Source organism: Bos javanicus, chromosome 1 (genome assembly GCF_032452875.1).
Source record: "Bos javanicus breed banteng chromosome 1, ARS-OSU_banteng_1.0, whole genome shotgun sequence".
Classification (NCBI taxonomy): Eukaryota; Metazoa; Chordata; class Mammalia; order Artiodactyla; family Bovidae; genus Bos; species Bos javanicus.
Genome location: NC_083868.1, coordinates 109,161,812 through 109,187,418, shown reverse-complemented (window position 1 = coordinate 109,187,418; position 25,607 = coordinate 109,161,812). Strand labels below are relative to the sequence as shown.

The 25,607-nt window shown below is 34.0% G+C and overlaps 1 protein-coding gene across 2 annotated transcripts in view; it reads left to right on the top strand.

Annotated features, from left to right (window-relative positions):
* The window catches only part of RSRC1 (arginine and serine rich coiled-coil 1), a 451,806-nt gene that overhangs the window by 185,508 nt on the left and 240,691 nt on the right, over positions 1–25,607 (top strand). For both annotated transcript variants that reach the window (XM_061417479.1, XM_061417473.1), the window contains exon 5: positions 14,088–14,124. In XM_061417479.1, coding sequence (XP_061273463.1) covers positions 14,088–14,124 — 37 coding nt within the window. The remainder of the gene's footprint in view (positions 1–14,087; positions 14,125–25,607) is intronic.

The window sequence follows — 25,607 nt, the reverse complement described above, 5'->3', positions numbered from 1 at the left end:
TATTTCCAGTTTCACATTCTCCAGCTCTAAATTTAATTCACTTGTATCTTATATATTCATGTATCAAGTTTAGAATGATTCAATTAGTATTAAACACTGTAGAGAGTTTTAAGTTGGACAGAAATGTACACTGAGTCTTTAAAGCAAACCTGAAGGTAACAGGCTTATATACACAGATAATTTATGAATCTTTTTCAAACTATGGAGAATAGGGAAGGTGTGGGTTGAGTATAGATTTATAGAAGCTAAAATAGAAGCAATGCAGGCAGCATTTCTGTTGTAAAAGAATGAGCTTTAGATTCAGTAGAGCAATTTTGGCCATCTTAGGAAGTTACTTTCCTACCTTAAGTAAGTTACTCTATGCAGATCTCTTATTTACAAAATGAGGATAATGTACTACTCCATAGAACTGAAGTAAGGATTAAAAAAAAATGTTTAAAAAATTAGCCAATAGTAATGTATTTTGATGGAAGAAAATTTGGAAAACACATAAGTGAAGCATTAGAGTGAACATAAAAATCAGTCAAAATCCCACTGCTAAATATTAACATTTTAGTTTATAACCTCTTAGTTACATGTAGATACACATACATATGTATTCATACACATGCATATATAAGAGTTTTTTTAAACAATTCTAACATCATGCTATACTGTAATAGGCTCTTTTTAAAAAGTGTACTGTAAGGACATTTTCATGGAAATACTCAACTGCATCATAATTTTTAATGACTAGACAGTTTTCTGTTATTTGAATATTATCATGCTTTCTGTCATAATTTGGCATTAATGGGCATTTAATTTATTCCAAATTTGTTGTTTCACTGTTGTTTTTTTGTCTTATGTTAAACACAATGGAGTGATTAGTTTCTTATGACTCAACATTGGGATACTGCACAATACTACACAGTATTACTACAATGGGATACTGCATTGGGATACAACACTGAGATAAGCCCAGACATGTAGAACTTTCAGGTCAAAGGCTTTATGTGTATTAATGAAAACATGAAACATTTTCTTATTTTCCTCTGAAAAATTTGTATTATTTTCTGCTCTCACAAGTAACACTTGAGGGATCTGATTCCCCATACCTTTGCCAACAATAAAAACATTGTCATTTGTTTTTATCTTTGCTTGTTTCCTAGGTGAAAAATGGCATTTAGTTTTATCTTGCAGATCTGTGCACTATAATATTTCCCTGAATGTTAGCCATTTATATAGATTTTTCTTTTTGTGAATATTGTGAGAATTCAATGAGATTGTAAGTGTAAATGATAAGGCTTAGCACCTGGTATATATTATCCTGTTATTAAGGATCAGTGTTCTTTTTTACTTAAATCCTCACTCCTTTGCATCTCCTTTCCCAGTCATGGTGCTAGTAGGAGAATACTGTAAAATCTTGTTTCATTGTTAAGGTTATTGTTTTTACAGAGAGACAGTAATAAATTATCTCTTGATTAAATTTTGGGCAGAGAACTTGGGGTGCCTGGCTTCACATTTGCCTTTTAATAGCTGAAGTGTGTATGATGTGATCTACTTCACCTCTCTAAGCCTCACTTATCTCATCTATAAAGTAGGGGTAATAATTTTCTCTTTATAATAAAGTTACCCTTATAGGTTTCAATGAGCTAATTGATGTAAAGCACTTAGTACAGTGCTAGGCACATACTGTCAGTATTTTCTTAGTAAGAAAACACTAAGAAGGTGTTTACTTGTTAATAAATAATGATCAAGGATTTGAGTACTGAGAAATTCAAAGAAGTCTTTAGGAAATGGCAAATTGTTTGATTTGAGGAGAATCTTGAGTTATATGCTGAGGAGTTTAATACTGTAGTTTTATTTGCTAGCACTATTAGGTGCTTACCAGATTAAAATCATACATTAGTTTTTGTTTCCTTTTAGAGTGTCAGTCTGGTTACAAAGGAAAACATCAGAGGGAAGAGAAAAATCAAATGACTTTAATAATTGAATAATCAATTTCTGAGTTATTGAAAGTTGCTTTTCTCAGGAAAAATAAATGTGTTGCATTTTCTCTTAATTTTAGCAGTTGAAGATGTTAGTAGAATCACTTCAATTCAGTTGCTTAGTTGTGTTCAACTCTTTGCGACCCCATGAATCGCAGCATGCCAGGCCTCCCTGTCCATCACCAACTCCTGGAGTTTACTCAAACTCATGTCCATCGAGTTGGTGATGCCATCCAGCCATCTCATCCCCTGTCGTCCCCTTCTCCTCCTGCCCCCAATCCCTCCCAGCATCAGGGTCTTTTCCAATGAGTCAACTCTTCGCATGAGGTGGCCAAAGTATTGGAGTTTCAGCTTTAGCATCAGTCCTTCCAATGAACACCCAGGACTGATCTCCTTTAGGATGGACTGGATGGATCTCCTTGCAGTCCAAGGGACTCTCAAGAGTCTTCTCCAACACCACAGTTCAAAAGCATCAATTCTTTGGTGCTCAGCTTTCTTCACAGTCCAACTCTCACATCCATACATGACCACTGGAAAAACCATAGCCTTGACTAGACGGACCTTTGTTGGCAAAGTAATGTCTCTGCTTTTGAATATGCTATCTAGGTTGGTCATAACTTTCCTTCCAAGGAGTAAGCGTCTTTTAATTTCATGGCTGCAGTCACCATCTGCAGTGATTTTGGAGCCAGTACTTATATGTGTTTGTTATCTTCTTATTTAGAATTGTTTACTGTTTACACATATAGGTAGATATTACTTTTAGGAAGCTTTTGGAACATTAGTTTATGATAATGAACTTCTTGAGAGTAGAAATTTATATTTATTTGTATTTATTATAAATTATAACTATAAATATAAATTAATATTTAACAAATATAGTAGATAAATTTATTTAGGCTTAAGTACTAGAGGTGAAATATACTGATTTATTTGCCCTTTTAAAAATTATTTACCCTGGTCCTGCAAGAGGAATAAACATAGCATAAAATTCATAAATAATTTTTTAAATCTCATGATCAATTATCCTTTTTTTACACCCTCATTTTATTTAGAATTAGAAATCAGAAACAATGCAAGTTTCTAAGAGTAGTGGATATGTTAACCTGTTGTATTTTTATGAACAGAATAATATGTAAACAGAAAAATATTATATGTAAACATTTATTGATACTTCAATAGCTGTTTAATTATAGTATATCATTAAGTGATAAAAAATTTAAGCTATGTAAGTACATAATAAATCAATGACTATTCCATACTTGTAAGAAAATAAGTGTATTTGTTTGCTTACATGAGAAGGAAGGGAAAAACTAAAACATGTTGAGGTATTATCTTGGTTGGTAGGATGTCAGGTGATTTTTATTTTCTTCTTCATTAGAACCAGATGTGATTTTGAATTTCTGTATAATAATCATTGTTATTTGTGGGACTGCTAGTCCATATGGCACCTTTGAGCCTAATCAGACAAGCCGTCCTTTCTGGTGAATGCAATACCACACCAGAATGCACTGCTTGGCCAGGGCATATAGCTTTTAGCTTCTACTGCCCCGTTTGGTTTTTCTTTTTTTCCTCCCACATAATGAGCAACATGCACAATTGTACATGATACCCTTGAAAACTTACATATAAAAATTACTTAAAATTAAAGATGAAAAGAAATATATAACCTTTTAATGCATCTATTCTGGGCAGGCTATTCTCCTTACTTGACCTCTAACAGATCACATGGGACCTTTGGGCTTGTTCTTCCTGCCTCTTTTCTGCTTACCCACTTTGCTCAAATGAAATTAATCCTTCAGGATCCTGCTAAAATTACCCCTTGTCTTTGAAATATTTCCCAACCACTCTAACACACATGACTGTTTCTCTTCTTTTAAATTTTTCTTGAACCAGGTCAAGCACATGGATTGAAAGGAGTGGTGACAAACAAGTTGCATCTCACTTGCTCACTGCAGACAACTGGCAGTGACTCCTTAGAGCACAGTGTTAAGAATGATTCTTGAACTACATCTGGCTTCAGTGGGAAAGAGGATTGCCACTCATTAGGAGTCTTAGTCCTGCATGTGGAAATAGCACATAGGTAGCATGTTCACATGCATTTTCCTTGCCTGGCTTAGATGTTAACTATTTCATGTATTCACCTTGGTTTGACATTATGGATTAAACATCCAAGATATTTTTCATCAATAATGTTTATTTTGTTGTTATTGTTTTTATTATCCACTTAAAATTTATCATGGGGACTAAGTAAGGTATGAGGGTACTCAGTAAGTATATTTCAGTTGCTCTTCCTTCATTCTCAATGTTCAGTCATTTTTCTAGTATAATTTCCCTTGGTCTGAAGCACTTTCTTTAGCAGTTTTTTTTTTTTTAATATCAGATCTACTTGTGATGAATTCTCTTAGTTTTTCTTCATCTGAGACTGTTTAGAGAATAACTTGGAAAATATTAAAACCTCTTTTCTTTCTCATGTAGGCCTTTTTGTGATGTCCCAAAACTGTTTACCTGAATGAATGTAACTTACGATATGCACCAACTTAAGTGTTACAGCTTCCCATTGTAATAAACTGTGTGTGTGTCCTAAGTCCTCGGCTGTTTAATATGTTTACTTTAAACTTGTCCTGATATAATGGATGCTTAGTAGTATTTTTGAAACTAATTAAATAATTTTAAAAGAGAATAATACACATAAAATTTAGTAACCATAGTACACTTGTCTGTGTAAGTGGTTTATAAATTCTAGAGCAAAATTTATTGTAAATAATAATTGGTCAGATCAATAACTGCTTGTAAGATACAAATGTCTGAAAACTACCGTTATGCAATCTGGTCACCTAAGAATATATGTTTGAAAAAGTGAAAGTGAAAAGTGAAAGTGAAGTTGCTCAGTCATGTCCGACTCTTTGGGACCCCATGGACTGTAGCCTACCTGGTTCCTCCGTCCATGGGATTTTCCAGGCAAGAATACTGGAGTGGGTTACCATTTCCTTCTCCTATATATTTTACATATATATGTAAAATATATATATATTTAGATCCACTAATTTGCAAGGTATTTTCCAATCAGAAGAAAAGTACTGAGAATTCCAGCCAAACCTAGTAAGTTGAATCTGAGAATTTCAGAGAGATCTTCTTGGAAGTAGGTGATACTCTGTATTTTTGTTATTGGGGTTAAAAATATTTTTAAAATTAGGTTATTAAGAAATTATTTCTGCTTACTTTTTTCAGTGTACTTTTAAATTCTGCTTCCATTCAAAGAGATCAGGATAGAAAAATGTACTTATTATGTCAAGATATAGATGGCACTTTTATTGGATGCTGTCCATTGGGCCAAGCTCTTTTTGTGTATTTATTTGAAAAGTAGACTGCCTTTCCTTTGTAAGTATTAACAATTGAAATATATTTTATGGTGGTTAAAAAAGCTAAGATCTATAAAGATATTTCTTGATTTTGAAAGTGAAATATGGTACATTAATCTGTCATACTGAACCAGTAATTATTGAGTGCTGGTATATGCATGCTGATTATCTTCAATCCTTTATTTGAATTTAAGAATGGCAAATTAGAGAAGATATATATCCTGACAAAGTTATTTAGTTAAACAATAGAGTTGGATTTTGAACCCAAGCTTTTCTTAAATTTATATTACCAGATTTTTCATTAATAACATCTGATAATAACAGAAAAGGTCTTATACGTGTAAAAAATTTGTTAATTATTATTTGAGATAGGAAGTGTAGATATATTTATAACTTATAACTCAGGCTTTTAAAAGCCTTTGCTGCCATTATAAAAAGAAAAAAAAAAAAAACTCAGCTCACATAGATTTTTGCTTTATATGAGAGTACAAAATTAGCTGTCATTTTATTTCTTATGGCTGTAGAAAACTGTAGCATAACAATCTTTTAAAAGTGGATAATATGCTTAGTTCATGACCAAAAAACCTATAAAAACCTTATTACTTAAGTTAAACTGTTTTTCACAATTATTGTATATATGCATATTTTATGTGGGTTAATACATGTACATCACTGATTATAAATACATTTAATCTTATATTTCTTGGTGAATGAAATGAGACTTTAATGCTACTTTATTTAGTTACATGTATTATAGTTTATATTTTGTAATAGATACTCACTGATTTTTGGCTTGCTTTCTGAAATGGTTTTGGTTTATATTTTATTTTGTTACTTTTCTACTTCCCACCCAAGCAGTTACTTTTCTTTTGGAAGTCTTTTGTTTAGTCTGTTATAAAATATTGCTTATATAAGTCAATTCATAATAGATTTTAGATTGATTTAATAGTGATGAGTAAAATTTACTAGGAGAAGCAAGTGATTAAAAATTTTTCTCCAGGTTCGTAGTTTATAGTTTTGATGCAAAATATTGAAAGCAAAGGAGAATGTCATCATCAAATGGAATGTTGTTTTTTTAAAATAAATACTATTATTAATTGTGGTGCCTTGACCAGATTCCCTTAGACCATTTTAAAACCTGAATGATCATTTTGGTGTAATTTGTTCTCACATTTTTTAAAAAGTGTTGATCCTTTCCTAGCAAGACCAGATCTAAACAATCAGTCTGTTGTTTAGAAATTTCTTAAGAGGATAAGCTGTATAATAGCAACAATTTCTAGATTTGGAGCATGCTTTCTTTGGCAGAATAATGAAATCTGTTTACCACAAAGGTAAAGCATTAACTTTATTTTAATTTTATTCTTGTCTGCCATAGTGTGATTGATGTGTGGCATCATCTTCTTCCTGGAAGGAGATCTAACATCAACACTGACAAGTGTCACAAGGTTTATTTAGGACAACCTCAGCCTTGTCCCAGTTAGTTTCAAGATGTCTGCCTCATACATGTTGAGCCACTGCATTTCCTGCTTTAAAGCCTTGTGTTATGCCAACATAACTATCTGTGCTGCCTCAACTACAAATTGGATGAACAGCCCGTGACACTTTTTCAATATTATTACATTAAACCAAGTGGATTTTGATTGATAACCTAATATTCAACTAATGCAAAACATCAATCATGGCAAGTATATTAATTATTTAATATTGCAGTCTAATTCAGAAATCGATGTGCTGCATGAGGGGAAGGGAAACTCATGGTTCCCAGAAGATTTAAGACAGGGAATGATTAAAAAAAGACCTGCTGTACTCCTGTGTGTTAGTTCGATACAAATCTTTATTCATTTGCCAATAATCTCTTCCCATTTTCCACTTCAGGACCATTTTATCAGTTTTGAAACCTATAATTGAATTAAGTCTGCTTTCAGCACAGGGCAAAAGGAGTTGCACAAATATTGATGAAGTCATGACAGGGACAACCCAAGAGACAGACCACTAAAGAGGACAGGCTTTATACCATTTGTTGCAAGATCCTTCTGTCAATGTCTTGAATCTTACCTCTCTATTTAAAAAAAAATTGTTTTAGCCTTTTGGAACCACTCTTAAAGACTTTTGTGTTAAAATATCTATCACAATAACAGATTTATATAGCATATTACAATATATAGTGTACGTTCATATACTTTATCTTGCTTATTTTTTCACAGCCACCCTATGTGTTAGGTAAAACAAGAGTTAAAAAATCTGCACATCATAGGTGAACCATTTGAGCTTCAGAGAAGTTGGATTATTACCCAAGCTCATTCAACTGTTTTGTTGTAGAACTTAGATTTAAGATATTTTACTTCTAGAACTGGTATTATACATCATGCTCTCTCATGTAGTATTTATGTACTCATGATGGTTTATTCAGAAAACAAAGATCGTGGCATCTGGTCCCATCACTTCATGGGAAATAGATGGGGAAACAGTGGAAACAGTGTCAGACTTTATTTTTTGGGGCTCCAAAATCACTGCAGATGGTGACTGCAGCCATGAAATTAAAAATGCTTACTCCTTGGAAGAAAAGTTATGACCAACCTAGATAGCATATTCAAAAGCAGAGACATTACTTTGCCAACAAAGGTCCGTCTAGTCAAGGCTACGGTTTTTCCAGTGGTCATGTATGGATGTGAGAGTTGGGCTGTGAAGAAAGCTGAGCGCCGAAGAATTGATGCTTTTAAACTGTGGTGTTGGAGAAGACTCTTGAGAGTCCCTTGGACTGCAAGGAGATCCAACCAGTCCATTGTAAAGGAGATCAGCCCTGGGATTTCTTTGGAAGGAATGTTGCTAAAGCTGAAACTCCAGTTCTTTGGCCACCTCATGCAAAGAGTTGACTCATTGGAAAAGACTCTGATGCTGGGAGGGATTAGGGGCAGGAGGAAAAGGGGACGACAGGGGATGAGATCGCTGGAGGGCATCACCGACTTGATAGACGTGAGTTTGAATGATCTCCGGGAGTTGGTGATGGACAGGGAGGCCTGGCGTGCTGTGATTCATGGGGTCGCAAAGAGTCGGACACGACTGAGCGACTGAAGTGAACTGAACTGAACTGATGGTTTATCTGTGTTATTTTGAGACGGCCACCCTTCCTTGTCTTTCTGCCCAGAGTAAGACTAAACAAAACTGATTTTCATGAAGAATTTGTTGAAACTTCGGTGTCCCAAGCTATGATACATATTAAGCTTTACAAATATGCAAACCTTCTAGATATAAATGAAAGTGTCTTGTTCTGTTATCAGGCTTGCCTGGTAGCTCAGCTGGTAAAGAATCTGCCTATGATGCAGGAGACCCCGGTTCGATTCCTTGGTTGGGAAGATCCACTGGAGAAGAGATAGGCTACCCACTCCATTATTCTTGAGCTTCCCTGGTGGCTCAGCTGGTAAAGAATCTCCCTGCAATGCTGGAGACCCGGGTTTGATCCGGAGACCTGGGTTTGATCCCTGGTTTGGGAAGATCCCCTGGAGAAGGGAAAGGCTACCCACTCCAGTATTCTGGCCTGGAGAATTCCATGGATTGTACAGTCTATGGGGTTGCAAAGAGTCAGACACGACTGAGCAACATTCACTTTCACTGTCATTTGATCTATTGTACCTGAAGAGAATGGCTTTTTTTGGTGTGTGTGTTTATGTATATACACGTGTACATAGCAAAATATATACATATCAAAATATGTATGTAGTAAAATATATACATATCAAATATATGTATACATATATGGAGGGGTGGCGGTTTAGGTGCTAAATTCTGTCCAACTCTTGTGACCCCATGGACTGTAGCCTGTGAGGCTCCTCTGTCCATGGGATTTCCCAGGCAAGAATATTGGAGTGGGTTATCATTTCCTTCTCTAGGGGATCTTCCCAACCTAGGAATCGAACCCAGGTCTCCTCATTGCAGGTGGTCTCCTGCACTGCAGGTAGATTCTTTACCAACTGTGCCATAAGGTGGTTTAAATGTATTTTGTCATTAAAGTCACTAACCCAACTTTCTTTTGGTTTGTGTTTGCTTGGTTATATCTCTTTTTTAGAAACCGTTCTGATTCCTTTTTGTTTCATGTGTCTCTTGTAAATCACACATCCCTAGATTTGTTTCATACCCAATCTAAGAATCTTCTCTGGTATTTTTGTTATGATGACCTTTCTTTAGTTTTCTTTTTAGTCACTGATTACTAATATTACAGTAATTACTATGTTCCATGCCAGACTTTACTTGCCTTATTTTGCTTGCTTGCTTCTTCCTGAATTTTTTTCTCTTCTTATTATATTCCTCAGAACTTTTTTCATATAATGTCTTTGTGTGTTGAATTTCCTAAGACTTTGTATGCTGAATATTTCTTATTTTTCCTTTAATTTAAATAATAGTTTATTTGTTGAATATTAATTCTAGGTTCACAGCTTTTTTATTCACTTTCTCTTGGAAGCTTATACTCCATTGTCTAGCATTAGTGTTAAGTAATCTGATGTCAGTGCTAATTTTTTAGAGGAGTGTGCTTTTTCTTTCTGGAAACGTTTAAACTTTTCTCTTGATGTATAATAGTATAGCCTTAATTATCTTTATATAATACTTTGCTGTGATTTTTCTTTAATTCTCCTGTTCACTGCTGTATGTACACTTTCAGTCTAAGATTTGAGTAATTCTATATCTAGGAAATTTGTGTCACTGTTTCTTCAAATACTTATTCCCTTTTATTTTGTCTTTGCTTTCCTTTTAGGATTCTTATTATATAGATGTTCATACTTCTACTCCTGTTCTTAATTTTCTCTCCTGTTTGTTCTTTTGTGCCTTTCCTATGGCCTTCTAGGAGAGTTCTGTCCATGTTCTAGCTCACTAGTTCATTCTTGGTCTGTAGTTACTGTGCTTTCAGTTCATCCTCTGGGTTGCTTATTTCAAACTATTGTATTTCTAATACTCATTATCTCATATTGATTATTTTTAATAACCATTTTTCATAATTAACTTCTAAAAATCTTCCCCTATCTTTGAATATGTTATTATACTTATATTCTTGCTCAGTCTGTTTTCTCTGGATGAAGTTACTTTCTTTGTTGTTATTCTGTTATTTTTAAGAACACCTCAGAGTTCTTAAAAATTTGCCTTGTGGATTTCTGTTTTATTTCCTTGCAACATTCAGCTACTTTGGCTAGTAATTTTAATCTAAGGGTAGGGGTAAAAGTCTAGGCTCTAGCTTGTGCTTATCCAGATTAATTGTTCAGCTGTGGCCTCAGTCAACCACTTTTTCCCCATAGGGTCCTCCTCCTTTTTAAAAAACAACCCAAAACAAAGCAAAGCCAAACAACCACCCACTACCCATCACCCACATACACAAAACTCCCAATACTGTTCTCCCAAACAACCCCTCACTGTTGCAGTTGCCTTGGTTCTTTGAGTGTTGTGGAGCTGGGTGGATTTACCCAGGGGCCTTCCCAGGTGGTGCAGTGGTAAAGAATCTGCCCGCCAGTGCAGGAGATGCAAGAGATGTGGGTTCGATCACTGGGTTGGGAAGATTCCCTCAAGTAGGAACTGGCAACCCACTCTAGTATTCTTGCCTGAAAAATTCCGTGGACAGAGGAGCCTGGTGGGCTATAGTCCAAAGTATGGGAATTTTGTGATGTGAATGCATGGGAAGAGTTCATTACTTCATTTGTGAGAAAAAGGGGTTTCTCCATAGGAGGTTTTGTTTAGGCTGTAGTTTGTTATAGTATTTGCTACCACTTTCCGTGTGGTATAGCTTTGACAAATAACAGAGGGAATTAAACTGGAGTATAGTAGTATGCCATGGATTTTAAGAAGAGAATTGACATGATCAAGCTTAATTTTACAAAGATCTTGCTGTCTTATGGAGAAGGAATTGACATAGGGCAAGGCAGGGGTCATTGAGACCCATTAAGAAGCTTTGCAATAATCTGAGAGAGAAAAGATGATGGCCTAAAATAAGACATAGTTGTGAAGATAGAAAGAAGTGGTTAACACTAAATGATAATTAAGGATGTTGGATAGCCAGGACCTTGTGGTTGATTATATTTGTTTATATTTGGTAGCGAAGGAAAGGGACATGTGTCAAGGAAGATGCTTAGTTTTCTTTCAGACATGTCATTCAAAATGTGTTTTTCCTAAAATCATTTAATTTAAGGAATTCTTTGAAAACATAATGAAACAATAGCTAGCCAATCTTTCTTTCTTTTTAAAGAATAGTTTCTTATCCTTGATTCCAAAATACAAATAACTCCGAAAACTGAGAGATTTTCCCTAAGTTTGTGATAAAGTCAGTTGACAGCAAAACCTACCCTTAAATGAAGCTGTGTATCGTCTTTGTTTATCCCACTTTGTGTGGATATTCATATTTTTTTCAGAATTATTGATATGTATGATGATGAGATGCTGCTTCAAGTATTGCTGTCAGTGTTTTATGACATACACCGTATGTACCTTATTACTTTTCTTAAAACCCAAAATATTCTTTGTTTGTTTGTTTTTCTTATTTTGTTATTTTTCTTATTTTTAAACTTTAGTGCTCAATTTATTAAATTCATATTCAACAAAACATTGAAGAAAACTTGAACATATAAACAATGCCAAATTTGATTAAACTGGCTTAAACATAAATACCAGTTAAAAATTTAGTATAGTGGATCCTTTTGAACATTTCAAATAGTAGATAAAACATACATAAATCTAATGAGTGTAAAGCATATCCTTATACCAAAACAGAGTACCAGAAAAGTCCAAAATATTCTGATGAAACATGTCTAGCCTTGGTGGTTTCAGATAATAAATTATGGACTTCTACTTTGAATCTGAGCATTTTTGTTCTCTTATACTGCATTATTTTCCAATAAGAACCATAGTGTGACAATGTACCTATGGGGAAAAATGAAATAGATGTGAATTATATAGTATAAATATACTTCACTCTAACATAGATTGCTGAGTTCAGGAACAAAGCAATGTGTATAGTATGCTTCTCTTTGGGTTGAAAAGAAAAAAAGAGGAGAAGCACACAGACACACACAGAAGTATGCACACACATGCATAGACTGTCTTTGGAAGGACAAATAAATAGCTAATATCAGTGATTGAGAACTAGGGGTGAGTGACAGGAAGATTTAATTTTGTTGTAGTATGTATACACACACACACACACACACACACACACACACACACAAACACATTACACTGTCAGATGTTTTACTGTGTGTATTTTTATTTTTGTTTAAATTTTAAATTACGCAAGTTATAAGTTATATGAAAACTTCCTTGTGAACACTTAAAAATTCATCAGACTTCCAGCTCTAATAAATATATTAATCGTATAATAATAAAAGTAAAAATAATGATGTAGTTACTGGCCTGCTGTGACACGCCTTGTTGCAGTCTATGTCTATCATTTGTCATTAGAACTGTATCCAGAGAATGAGTTTCAGAAACCCTTAAGTTTTAAAATGTTGATTATGTAGCATTGTCAGAAGCAGAAAAGAGAATGGCTAAAGAGGAGTAGTAATCAGTGGACAGTGGCGTTTATTCCCAAGATGCCAGACTGGGCAGTGAGAGGAAACATTGGAAGCCACTTGTATAGTTTTCAAGCAGTTGATCCAAAGGGAAAAGATAGGGAAATTTGAAAAAAGATTATATAACAAGACAAAGGAAACAGAAGTAAATATATTTTTGGCAAAAAAAAATTGGAGACAAAATAAAGAGAAAAGAAATAACATTGGGACCCCTTCAGAGAAAAATAGGTGTGGGGAAAAGATTAAACATCATGAATGCAGTACTGTCATCAGATGTTCCATAATTATTTTCTGCATTGTGGTAGAAGTACAATTTTGTGTTAAAGCAAGTAAGGTATGGTCTTAATAATGGAATTAAAATACTGCTTGATCAGAGTGAGAATAGGGAAAGTCCATTACTCACTAATAAATTAGCATTAACTGAAATGAGGAAAAAGCATCCAACTATTGCCATATTCCACCAAATGTATATTTAAATTATCTTTGCTACTTGTATAGTTATTTGTGTTTTGTCTCATCAGCTCATTTTTTTTTTTTAGTGAAAAGCAAGAAATTAAATACTTAAAATAAATATTGTAATATTTGATGTTTGTGTTTTCACTGGTGATTAATTTTTCAATATTATAATTTTAGGTTCTGATTTATAGTGGGTACTAACTTAATAAAATTAATGGCAGGAAAAAATTTAAGATTTAGTGTCTTTAGCTATGCACTGATAAATATTATTTTTGTGCATATTCCTTGTATAAAAATGCACCTATTGATAGATGGGCATTTGATAAAGCAAATATAGTAAAATGTCAATTGTAGATGGTAGATAAAATGTCAAATCTAGATGGTAGATAGAATCTGTATGTTTGAACATTTTTGTAATAAATGTTAAAAAAATAAACTCGAATGAAAAAGCTAATGTAAAATAAAGATAGTGTACAAATAGTAAAATGATAATCTTTGATTTTTTTTTTGTTCTCCACTGACTTGGAAAAATCTGAAACATTTTACTAGATGAATATAAATTTGAATGTTAATACTACTATTAAATATAAATAAATTATCTGTTCCTAAGGAAATTGTTCTGTCCTTAAAAATGGGGTTATTATTAACATTAGGAAAGATATAGGAAAAAGTTATAGGGGTTTGTAAAATATTTTTGAGGTAAGCATAAATTATAGCAGACGAGGGTTTAACAACTATTTTAAACTTTTATTCTTCTGTTTTAGGGAATCTGGAAACATCAAAGCTGGATTAGAACATCTGGTAAGTTCTAATTTTCTCTTGAACATTTGCATCATCTTTGATATCTGCATTCTAAATGAACACTTTTGAATGAGCTTTGAATACCTTGTATTGAGAAAGTCAACCATTTCCCAAAGGGTCAGCTTACTGTTATTATGTGAAGGCACTTACATTTTCATTTATCTTATCATTTCAAGGGAATTAAAATTTTTTTAAATTACTTTTTTTTTTTTTGATGTAGAGATGAAATAAAATAGATGACAATCCTTGGATTGATGATTGCTTTAATTATAAACAAAAATGTTTGGTGTAGAATTTTTGGCATATCTTGATCTGACAAAAACAAGCTTGTGTGTTAAGAAAAAAACAATCAAATATTGCATGCATAAATGTGGTATGTTTTAGCAATTTAACAGCTTTGAAAGAAGTGCACAGCTTTGTTTTTCCTAATGTCTTTGCTTTATGAATAATGCATTGGTTTAAACTACATTCAGTTTTAGAATATAAAATAATTGAGATGCAAAATTTTCGGTTTCAGTAAACATTTTTAAAGCACAAGTGAAATTCCAACTGACTTAACATTAAAATCTGTCCATTGATCAAAAAGTTGGAAAACTGCTGTGTTATACCAGGTCCAAAATTCATTGAGCTCACCACATTGAGTGTTCATTACAACATTAAGTTGTTCATTTAAACAGAGCATTATAAAGTCATGCTCTGGTTTCTGGTCAGATCCAAATGTTGAATAATTAATGATAGAGATTCTTTTGTAAATACTATCTAAGTAGTTTTTTCATGCAAGACTTCATTCGTGTATCATATTGTAGCTTTGTTATCTATTAATGTGCTTTTGTTGTGCTCACACAAGAGCAAATAGGAGCAGCTCCATTTTTATTTATAGCAGTTTTAGAGTTGAAAGGATTTTTGGTTTTTCTTTCAATAACTAAAGGAAACTGAGGAAATCTAGACTTTTCAAAGTGATTAAATCATGCTAAAAATTACAGGTTAATTATTAAAAGCAGAACACAATAACCAAGTTAGAAAAATTGAACTATGTGTATATTTCCAGATTAGAAGTAAATAAATAACATTGTTATTCTCATTATTAAAAATTATTTCTTGAATCTTCATTTCTCACTTAATAGTACAAGATATATTTAGGAGATACATATGGACATTACAATAAAAATATTAATCTAAAACATCTAATGCCAGTATCAGTTGGCAGCTTATAACAAGGAAGAATAGCTAACGTAGTGCCAATCTCTTGTAAATTATTATGTAATAAAAAGACTTTATATTTATGTGATTCATATTCATCAGTAAACAAATTAGATTCTAACCTTTGTTTAAATTTTATATTTTTTCATACTAGTATGAATTTATTTTCAGTGACAATTTCTTGCATTTATACTCGACTTGTAATCTTGTGCAACAGTGGTTTTCTGACTGCCCTGGGCTGCCAGGTTTTCTCCCCATAGCAAATAGCACTCCAGGCTTCCACTGCCCACTTTAGCCAGAACAGTGCCCATTTTTAGTTATTTTATATACTTTTAAACTTTTAAAATAAGATTTCATCTAAACAGAGTTCTGCGACTATAGGTATTTTAAAACCTTTGATGAAGTATAGCCACGTGTATTAATTATAGTCAGGAGTAATGGTTTGTTAAATTATTATTTCCCATTCTTGACTCTAAGTTATATTTAGTTTTTATCTGAGTCATATACATCAAATGTATTTCAAAGATAATGCATTTTAGGGATTAGAGAGCCAGGATTAATATAACAGGTAGTGGAAGTAGATGATTTTAATGCATTTTACCTCAGTTATTCAAACTCTATAGCTTAACATTGTAAAATTGACCCACTGACTGAACTATTAACAGCATTATGGATACATAGCATAATATCACATATATACATCTATGTATTGCTTTGTACACTAATAATATTAAGTAAAGTTAATGATATTCTTTATAACTGTCTAAAAGGAAGTAAATGTAAGAATTCATTGAAACCTGTCAATCTAGCAACTCTGGGCTCCTCAGATTTGTTATCTCTCCACTTACCAAATGAACAGCACTTATAGCCCTTACAAGCCCTTCTAGCCCTTGTACTCTTTCTTTGAATTGACTGTATGCCAAATACAGTTAGAAGTACAGATTCTAATAGATTGGTTTAAAAAAAATATATAGTGTAAAAATAAAATGAGAAGAGCATCCCACACATTTAGAATTAGTTTCTTCTATTTATGTAGCCTTCTTCAGCCTTTTTCTTTCCAAATTTACTTGAATTGTCATAGAAAATTAGCATTGTCCTGAGAGAGGGTAAAATCCAGTATAAATTTAAATTTAGTTAAGAAAAATGACATATAAAGTATGTTATATTTACCAGAAGGACACATACATGGTTGCACTGTCTGTACTCTGTTTATGGGCTCTTCTTGATATATATAGTATCTGTAACCTGGAAGGGAGGAATCAGTTGTGGATGTATGGAGAGAAGAGTAAGATGGATGGACTTTGTTTCCCTCGGACCTCTTCAGGGGTTGATTCATTTATTTGTCACAATCTCTCAAGCCCTGATTCAGTCTTTATTTCATTATTCCTTTCTATCTGTGTTGCCACCTTTTCCTGTGAACTGTCCAGCGTGTCATTCTTAGCTTAAATTTCTTTTCATATACTCCCCAATACCATTTTATTTATCTTCTCACAAACTTGTCTACCACCCATAAAGACTATATCTGTTTAAAGTTCTAAGCACGGCCTTTGAAGGTTGGTGCCTCATGATCCATTGATAATTCTTGCCTGATGATTGAGAAAATGAGATTTTTCCAGCTTTACTATTCCCCTATATTAAGGAGCCAGCGTTCAACTATAAGGTCCCAGGTTTTATGTTTCTAGAAGTTGTATGATCCGTTTGCTCTGTGGTAAGTAAAGAATCCACCAGCCAGTGTAGGAAATGTGGGTTCAATCCCTGGGTCAGGAAGATCACCTGGAATAGGAATTGGCAACCCATTCCCACAGTCTTCTTGCCTGGGAAATTCCATGTACAGAGAAGCCTGAGGGTCTCTAAGAGTCAGACATGACTGACCACGGATGTGCATTCTACTAATGAGGTGGATGAAACTGGAGCCTATTATACAGAGTGAAGTAAGCCAGAAAGAAAACACCAATACAGTATACTAACGCATATATATGGAATTTAGAAAGATGGTAACGATAACCCTGTAAACGAGACAGCAAAAGAGACACAGATGTATAGAACAGTCTTTTGGACTCTGTGGGAGAGGGAGAGGGAGAGGGTGGGATGATTTGGGAGAATGGCATTGAAACATGTATAATATCACATATGAAACAAATCACCAGTCCAGGTTTGATGCATGATACTGGATGCTTGGGGCTGGTGCACTGGGATGACCCAGAGGGATGGGATGGGGAGGGAGGTGGGAGGGGGGTTCGAGATGGGGAACATGTGTATACCTGTGGTGGATTCATGTTGATGTATGGCAAAACCAATACAATATTGTAAAGTAATTAACCTCCAATTAAAATAAATAATTTTATATTAAAAAATTAAAAAAATAAATAAAAGTAAAACAAACCCCCCCCAAATAAATAAAGAAAAGCCCATCCTTCTTATTTTACTTTTCTTTTTACTGTGAGCAAAGACTCATGAACAGTTTATTATCAGTTACTTTTCTTATTTACTTTGTCACTCAGATTGTGCCATATTTGTCCAGAGAGTCCTCTTTCAAGATGATTTCTGGGTCCTTTTGACATACTCTTATTTTTTTTTTTTCTAAGCATGTCCTCATTTTCTGATAAACATGTTTGAGGGTCATCTTATACCTTCCTGTCCCACTCCCAGAATCAGCCATTTCTTCAGTATCTCATTTTAAAGGAGAATGGTATTTAGGAGTCAAGGTCTGGACATGTGATGTGCTCATTTTCTTTGGAATTTTCTTACTTTTAGGAACTTTTAGTCCTAGATTAGACAGATAAATAGAGGGAGGGAGGTTAGTACATAGATATTTTTAAGAACATGTGAGTCATAGTGATGCCTCCAATTTCAATCCAAACCGAAGAGTTCTTCCTTGTTCTCCCCCATTTCATATTTGTATTTATGTAAAGTGAGAGTCCAGACTCCTGTAGCACTAATATGTTTACCCATTCGCTCAATCATATAATATACATAAAATAGTTCCAAAATCACTACAACTGTATCTTTTGAAAACAGACTTAATTAAAAGACCTCAAGATTTATTTGCAGTTTTTTCCCCTTGAGTGTAGTTTAATCATTTGAAATATAGTTACATTCATCTGTTCCCATTTATGGGCTTCCCTTGTGGCACAGCTGATAAAGAATCCGCCTACAATGTGGGAGACCTGGGTTCGATCCTTGGGTTGGGAAGATCCCCTGGAGAAGGAAAAGGCTACCTACTCCAGTATTCTGGCCTGGAGAATTCCATGGACTTTATCGTTCATGCGGTTGCAGAGTCAGACACGACTGAACGACTTTCACTTCACTTCACTTCATATTTAATTTTAGGTGCCTTTGTTCCCATTCTTGTTGATTTAATTATGCTTGAATATCCGTACGGTTAGCATGTTTTCAGAAGTCAAAATGTTATATGCTGTGGTATTCTCAGAGAGGTGTTACCCCTTCCTATCTAGCTATTCTCTATTTCTTGTATATAGCAAATTTTATTAATTTCTTGTTTGTAATTCCTATGCTTTTCGTAAGATTAAGAATATATCCTGGTGACTCAGATGGTAAAGGATAAGCCTGCAATGTGGGAGACCTCGGTTTGATTCCCAGGTCAGGAAGATCCCCTGGAGAAGGGAATGGCTACCCACTCAAGTATTCTTGCCTAGAAAATCCCATGGACAGAGGAGCGTGGTGGGCTACAGTCTATGGATTGCCAAAGAGTCAGCCACTACTTAGCCACTAAACAGCAACAGCAACTATATGCTTGTATGTATGTATTCCCATTTCCTCTTTCTTATAAAAAGCATATTGTATATATATTTTTTACTGTAATTTGCTCTTTTCACTCATTAGTATATCCTGGAAATTACTCCATAATTGCTTGCATATCGTTATATTTACTATGTTTCTTTCTCTGTTTAGCTGTGGCTCATATGTACAATATTCCCCAAGATCTTGCACATTCCAAGCTGTTTTTCTGGAGTCTTGCCACTTGAATGACAACTTGGACTGAACATAAAATCCTTGGCTCACAGTTTTCTTTGATTTTCTTGAAATATTATTCTGCTTTTGATATCTCTGGTTTAGTTAAGTTCAGTTCAGTTGATCAGTCGCGTCTGACTCTTTGCGACCCCATGGACTGCAGCAAGCCAGGCCTCACTGTCCATCAGCAGTTCCTGGAGTTTACTCAAACTCATGTCCATTGAGTCGGTGATGCCATCCAACCATCTCATCCTCTGTCGTCCCCTTCTCCTCCCACCTTCAGTCTTTCCCAGATTCAGATATCCCAGATATCTCTGGTACCAGCCTTATATTTTTACTTTTATGGATTTTTATTTTATTTTTGTTTTTAATTCTCTCAATTGTTTTCCTGGTTTTATTCAATATTTCTTATTAAGTTTTCATTAGAATTTATTCTTTTTTGTATACCTTATAATGTATCCTTCATATCTGAAATATTTCCCCCTTACATTTATGTTTTTATTCTTTGAATATCTGATTCTAGGTTTTCTTTCTATTATTTGTCCATATGAGTCTTGTGCTTTGTAATTGGTTTTAAGGCGAGAATTTTCATCTTTTGTAATGTTTTAATCTGGTGACTGTGTCAGGGTGATTTTGATTTCTTTCCTTTCCTTTCCCTCCCTCCCTCTCTCCCTCCCTTCCTTCCCTTTAAAAATCCTATATGTTTTGTAGACAGGGCTCCTGGTTTAAGGGTGCCCTCTTCTGCAGTATATACTGTGCTTAGTCACTCAGTCATGGCTGACTCTTTGCGACCCCATGGACTGTAAGCCCACCAGGCTCCTCTGTCCATGGAATTCTCCAGCCAGGAATAGTAGAGTGGGTTGCTATGCCCTCCTCCAGGGGATCTTGCCAACCCAGGGATTGAACCCAGGTCTCCTGCATTGTAGGTATACTCTTTACTGTCTGAGCTACCAGGGAAGACCTTCCACAATATATTGAAGCATCATTCCCTAACAGATGATGATGGCAGGGAGGAAGGGGTTGGCATGTCTTGTTTCTCTTTAGCATTTTGTTTCTTACTACTTTCTTCCATGTTTTCTATTTACCTGATTTTCTCCCAGAAGCAATGCTTCCTCAAGCTGCCTCTTCTGGTTTCACTCATTTTCAACCCTCTTTGCTCTAGCTAGAGCTCTGGTAACACCAGCTCCTAGGCCTGTGTTCACTATTTTGGCATTTTAGTGTTGCACTTTTTTTTTCCCTGGGGATGATTTTTGTTTTTATTTCCATTTATGTATTAAACTTAAAGCTATTATCAGGACGATGGCAAGGGGAGGTGTCTTAGAAAACTTTTGCCTCAAAAGAGAAATTTATAATGCAAAATGTCAGAAATCAATGTTCAATAGGCCTTGAATCGTATGCAGTCCCCTGCAGTCCTCCTAGAGTGATCAGAATGGTCAGCAGAATTGAATACAAAACATCTCAGAGTTCAGTGTGAATATCTACTCAGAGACTTAGAGAAAATCATTGCTTATAATGTCATGCTTAGTTAGATTTTATAATGAACTTAAGGAAATAGTACTTTTTATTTGATGAAAAATCATATACAAATTAAAGACTTTCCGATATGACCCCAGTTTGTATCTGTTAACACAGTAGGGTTGAAGGAATGGAGGTGGGGGTTATTAGATGGTGATGTTGCTTCTGACTCTGAGTTCTCTGTTATATCAAAGGTAGCTGACTCCCTATTTTTCTACCTCTTGTGTTTTTAACTTCTGGATAATATAGTGAGTTGTAGCTCTTATTGAAATACTCAATGGGGCTAAAATATTTTCTTTTTAGAGTGTTTTTAATACAGTCAAGTAGCTGACAGTAACATACATTTTTATTGTTACAATTATAAAAGTGTGCAAGAGATAGAATCTTGTCATGTGATTATAGTATAGCTATTATTGTTTTTTATTAGCAATCTATACAAATAATGCTATCCTTTCCTCTTGGGAGAGGGCTTAAGATCTGAATATATTGGGTTGAGCTAAATGAAAAATTGTCACTTCTTTTTAAGGTCAGAATAGTTTTGGGGGTTGTTTCTGACTTGAAAGAAGGACTGCTGTGCCATGTCTCCTTGGGCAGAGAATGAAGTGAATTATCCTGATCAGTATGATACTTCTAAAGCTTCCCTTGTTCTCTTTTCTGAAAAGTCAAATAACTGGGGATACGTAGGAGTCGGAGAACATGACCTAGGTCAGTGCCCCTCCATCTTTAATGTGCATATGAATCTCCTGTAGATACTATTTAAACTCTGGATCTGGGGTGGGGCTTAAGAGTCCGCATTTAGCAAGCTCCCAAGTGAGGCTAATGCTGCTGGTCCAGAAAACAGCAGAAAGAAAAGTACATTCAAAGACATTGACTTGAAAGACAAGTGAGCAGGGAACAAGGCCCTTGAATCAGATGAAAAATCTAGATATATCCCCCATATAGTCATGAGTATGATTCTGCAACCTATGAATGATTGGGAGAGACAGACACTCCATGGGTTTACACAGGGCCAAAATTTCATCATCTTTCTACTCTGTGAGAGTCGCAGAGGGCCAATTTTTTTTTTTCTTTATTTGGGTTCTGGATATTAGGTTGTATATCTAATGAGCTAGAGCTGGGCACCAGCTAATATACATTAGCTATATCTAATGTATATCTAATGAGCTAGAGCTGGGCACCAGAACTAATAATACCTTGTTCAACTCTAGGTGGAAGGTTAAATAAGTGATGATAAATCTTTTAGTAAAATGGGTTATAAGTATTTACAACTTTAAGTGGGATTTGCTTTCTATTAATAGTTGAATAGCAAAAGAACTCTGGAGCCATACCTGTGGGTTTTTTCTCCCCACAGAGGTCTCATTTATGCTTCTTATATTGTATAACATTTGAGAGTGGTGACCTACTTGTCCTTGTGGTCAGGCAACACAGTCTGGCCATTTTAAGTGTTGAAAAGCAACTGTCATTAATAGCTTGTTTAGCCCATCAGTGGTTTGTAGACTGTAGTTGCTGCTTGCCAGAAATGTAGGCAGGCCCATTGCTATTACATGCTCATCGATAGTACTACATTCTAGTAAAAGCCCTTTTCTCTCTGTTTTAGGCTATTTTGCATAGAACTTGTAAATAAAATGGATGTATTTCAGTTCACAGTTTAATAATTTTATTTAACAGAAGCATAAACACAGTTAACACATTATCATACTTTTGAGGATGCAGGCAGAGGTTTTGAAACCTCTTCTAAAGCAGAGGTTATGAACCCTGCTCATCCTTTGTTACATTTTAAAATACCTGTCTTATTTTAATGTTTCACCACTGTGTTTTGAAAACGTTTTTGACATTTGTCTAAATGAGTTTGAGAACATAATTATCTCACAATGCACCTATGTTACTCATACACCATATATATTTATTAAACACTGATGTAAAATATCTATTACCTCATATACTATTTAAGGACTTCAATGTAGTAAATCCCTTTCCTCCCAGCATTTTAATATTTTTTTTCACCTAAGCCAATATATATTTGAAGTGTAGGGTACTTGTGTGCGTTAAAACAGATGCTTTCCTTAAACTGTGATTGTGAGGTAAAACAGCATGAAGTTTTTCTTCTTTCTGGAAGATCAGTTCCATAAATTTTTCTCTCTTTCCTTTTAACAAATAAGTGTGTCCTATGAATATATGCAAATTAAAATACCTTTAAATATGGATTAAATGTTAATATCATGTTACTATCATGATTTCTTACAAGTCCTAAATCTGGGAATCAGCTCACATTTCAGTCAGAAGCAGTACCTTGCCAGTGATCCATTTCTCTGAAACATTTTGATCAGTTACAAGTTTATTAAAAATTGTTTCTGAAGTAAATGATTAAAAAATATTACCTGATTATCCAAACAGCATGAACCTGAGCCCTTTTTCTGAGTCTGCCTTGAGCCTACCCTTACTCTGTCTCGTCTCTTCCAAGAAAAATCTGTCGGTTGTTGTTGCATTTTTAAGACACAGTGGTTTTGTGGGAAATGGTAGCCAGTTAGCTTAAAAAAAAAAAAAAAAAAGAACAGATGACAATATGTCATGTAATTTTAATGATACTACTAGTAGTCTCAGATTTATATTTAACCTAGATAAAATTTATTTTCTTACCTTTATGCATGTGTGCTTATTAAAGCTTTCTAAAGTAGAACCAAATATTTTAAGTGCATTAAATAACTCCTGCTTCCCATTATTCAAGAGTCTGAAAGTCAGGCTTTTTTGAAACCACAAGAGTAACTGAATATTGTATTTGGATATTTTTAATATTTTAGTTATAGACACCATAGTTTCTGTCTCATTGTAGAGAACCCCACAAGGTACCTGTTAGTTATTTTATGCTTTTTCAGGGTCTAAGGTCTGTAACTGCAGAAAGAGAACTAATAGCAGAGGTAACAGGGCTGCTTTTTATTTCTCTAGTCAAAGCATTAGGAATTAAGATGGAGAATGCCTTTGCCACAGTGGTATCTTTGGCCACACTCATTACCATTTGTCAAGTATTCGTAGCATCTTTATTTAATTTTGACATACATAGCCTGTTTATTTTAGGAGGAGCACAGCATGAGGAGTTAGAATGTGATTTTACTGTGTGACCTCCAGCAGTGCACACAAGCTCTCTGTTTCACTTATTTCATTTTTTTTCAGATTCATAGGATGTTGAGAGAGTGTGAAAATTTGTAGATGTGTAAGACTTTATCCAAGTGATTATTTATTTTATAGAGAAAGAAGGAAATCATAACAGTTCTGGTTATGTAGATAAATTCAGATTGCTAAAATCAATATTTCAGTTCAAATAAATTCACAGCGAGCTGTGAGGAAATTTTGTCCTTTATCTGTTCACATCCTTTCCCTTTAAAAAATTATTATATATATTTTAAAATTATACCTGTGGTGGATTCAAACCAATACAATATTGTAAAGTTAAAAAATAAAATTAAAAAAAATTATAAAATAATACATATTTATTGTAATGGGTCTAAAACAGATAGGTATATAAATAAAAAATGCCTATATCTTCTATCTGCCACCAATCTAGTATTAATGGTTTAGTACCCTTCCTTCTGTACCTTGCTCTATTTCCAGATGTACATATGCATATATTACTTAAATTTTTGCTTATTTTAAAACAGAATCATAATGCATATGATATTTTACAACTTACACTTTTTATTTATTCAGTGCTGGATACAGTGTGCATATACACACACACATAAATCTGGTTTTTGTTAGAAATGTCAAAATATTAGAAGTTAATACTGTTACCATTTTATTTAATGCATTCATAGGGGAAGTTCAAAGACTATAAAATTTGCATCTTAATGAGTCAGTACAGATTTACTTCTTTTTCCACTTTTGATTACCTTGATTATAGTATATGAAAGAACAGGCTTATGGTAAAATTTATAGTTGTCAATAGAGGAAGGAATGGGTTACTTGTAGTATTTAATATTTATAAAATAACAAATAGTAAAGATAATCAGATTAGAAGAGAGCCATGTAACATCTTTAAATGTGTTTCAGCTTTATTTTAGACTAGTATTTTTTTAACTGAAATTCTGGCATAACTGTGTTTACATTTATTGCAATCTTCAGTTTTGATTTTTGCCATTTTATATACTACAGTTTATTTCTATGTTGAATCTGTCTTTTGACTGAATATTTAGCTTTGTCCTCCTGGCAGATACTTAGAAAGTTTTTATTGAATTGTTTTGAAATTTAAAGAAAAACACATTGATATGTTGTTTGGGAAAGTTATCACAATTATTTGTTTTAAAGTCCTTTCCTCCCCAGAGTGAATGGTAAAACCAGATGCTGAAAGCTTGAGTTTACAGTAAAATCATTAGTGACTTGTCTCCATAATCTAGATAGATCAGCTTTTTAACTGAGCACATATGAATAGCCGGGAAAAAATTAACTTTTCCTTATTGTTTTTTGTTTTTGTTTGGAAAGGCAGCAGAGTGCTGGAAAAGCACTGGGTTAGGATTGAGTGAATTGACTCCTGGCCCTTGCTCTTAACCTTTAGAGGATTCAGTTTAGCTATATGTAAAGTAAGGAGGATGAACTAGATGTTTTCTAAGGCACTTTCTAGCCTAAAATACATTATTCTAGAAAGAAAAATCTTTGTATGCTTAGCATATAACCTCTTGTATCCTTAAGTTACTACTTTAAATTACTAACTTAATAGAGATTATCAAAATGTACCAAGCTGTGTATTATTACAGTAAAGAATCAAACAATTTTGTGTATATAAATTTATTCAAGTTCATTTTGGG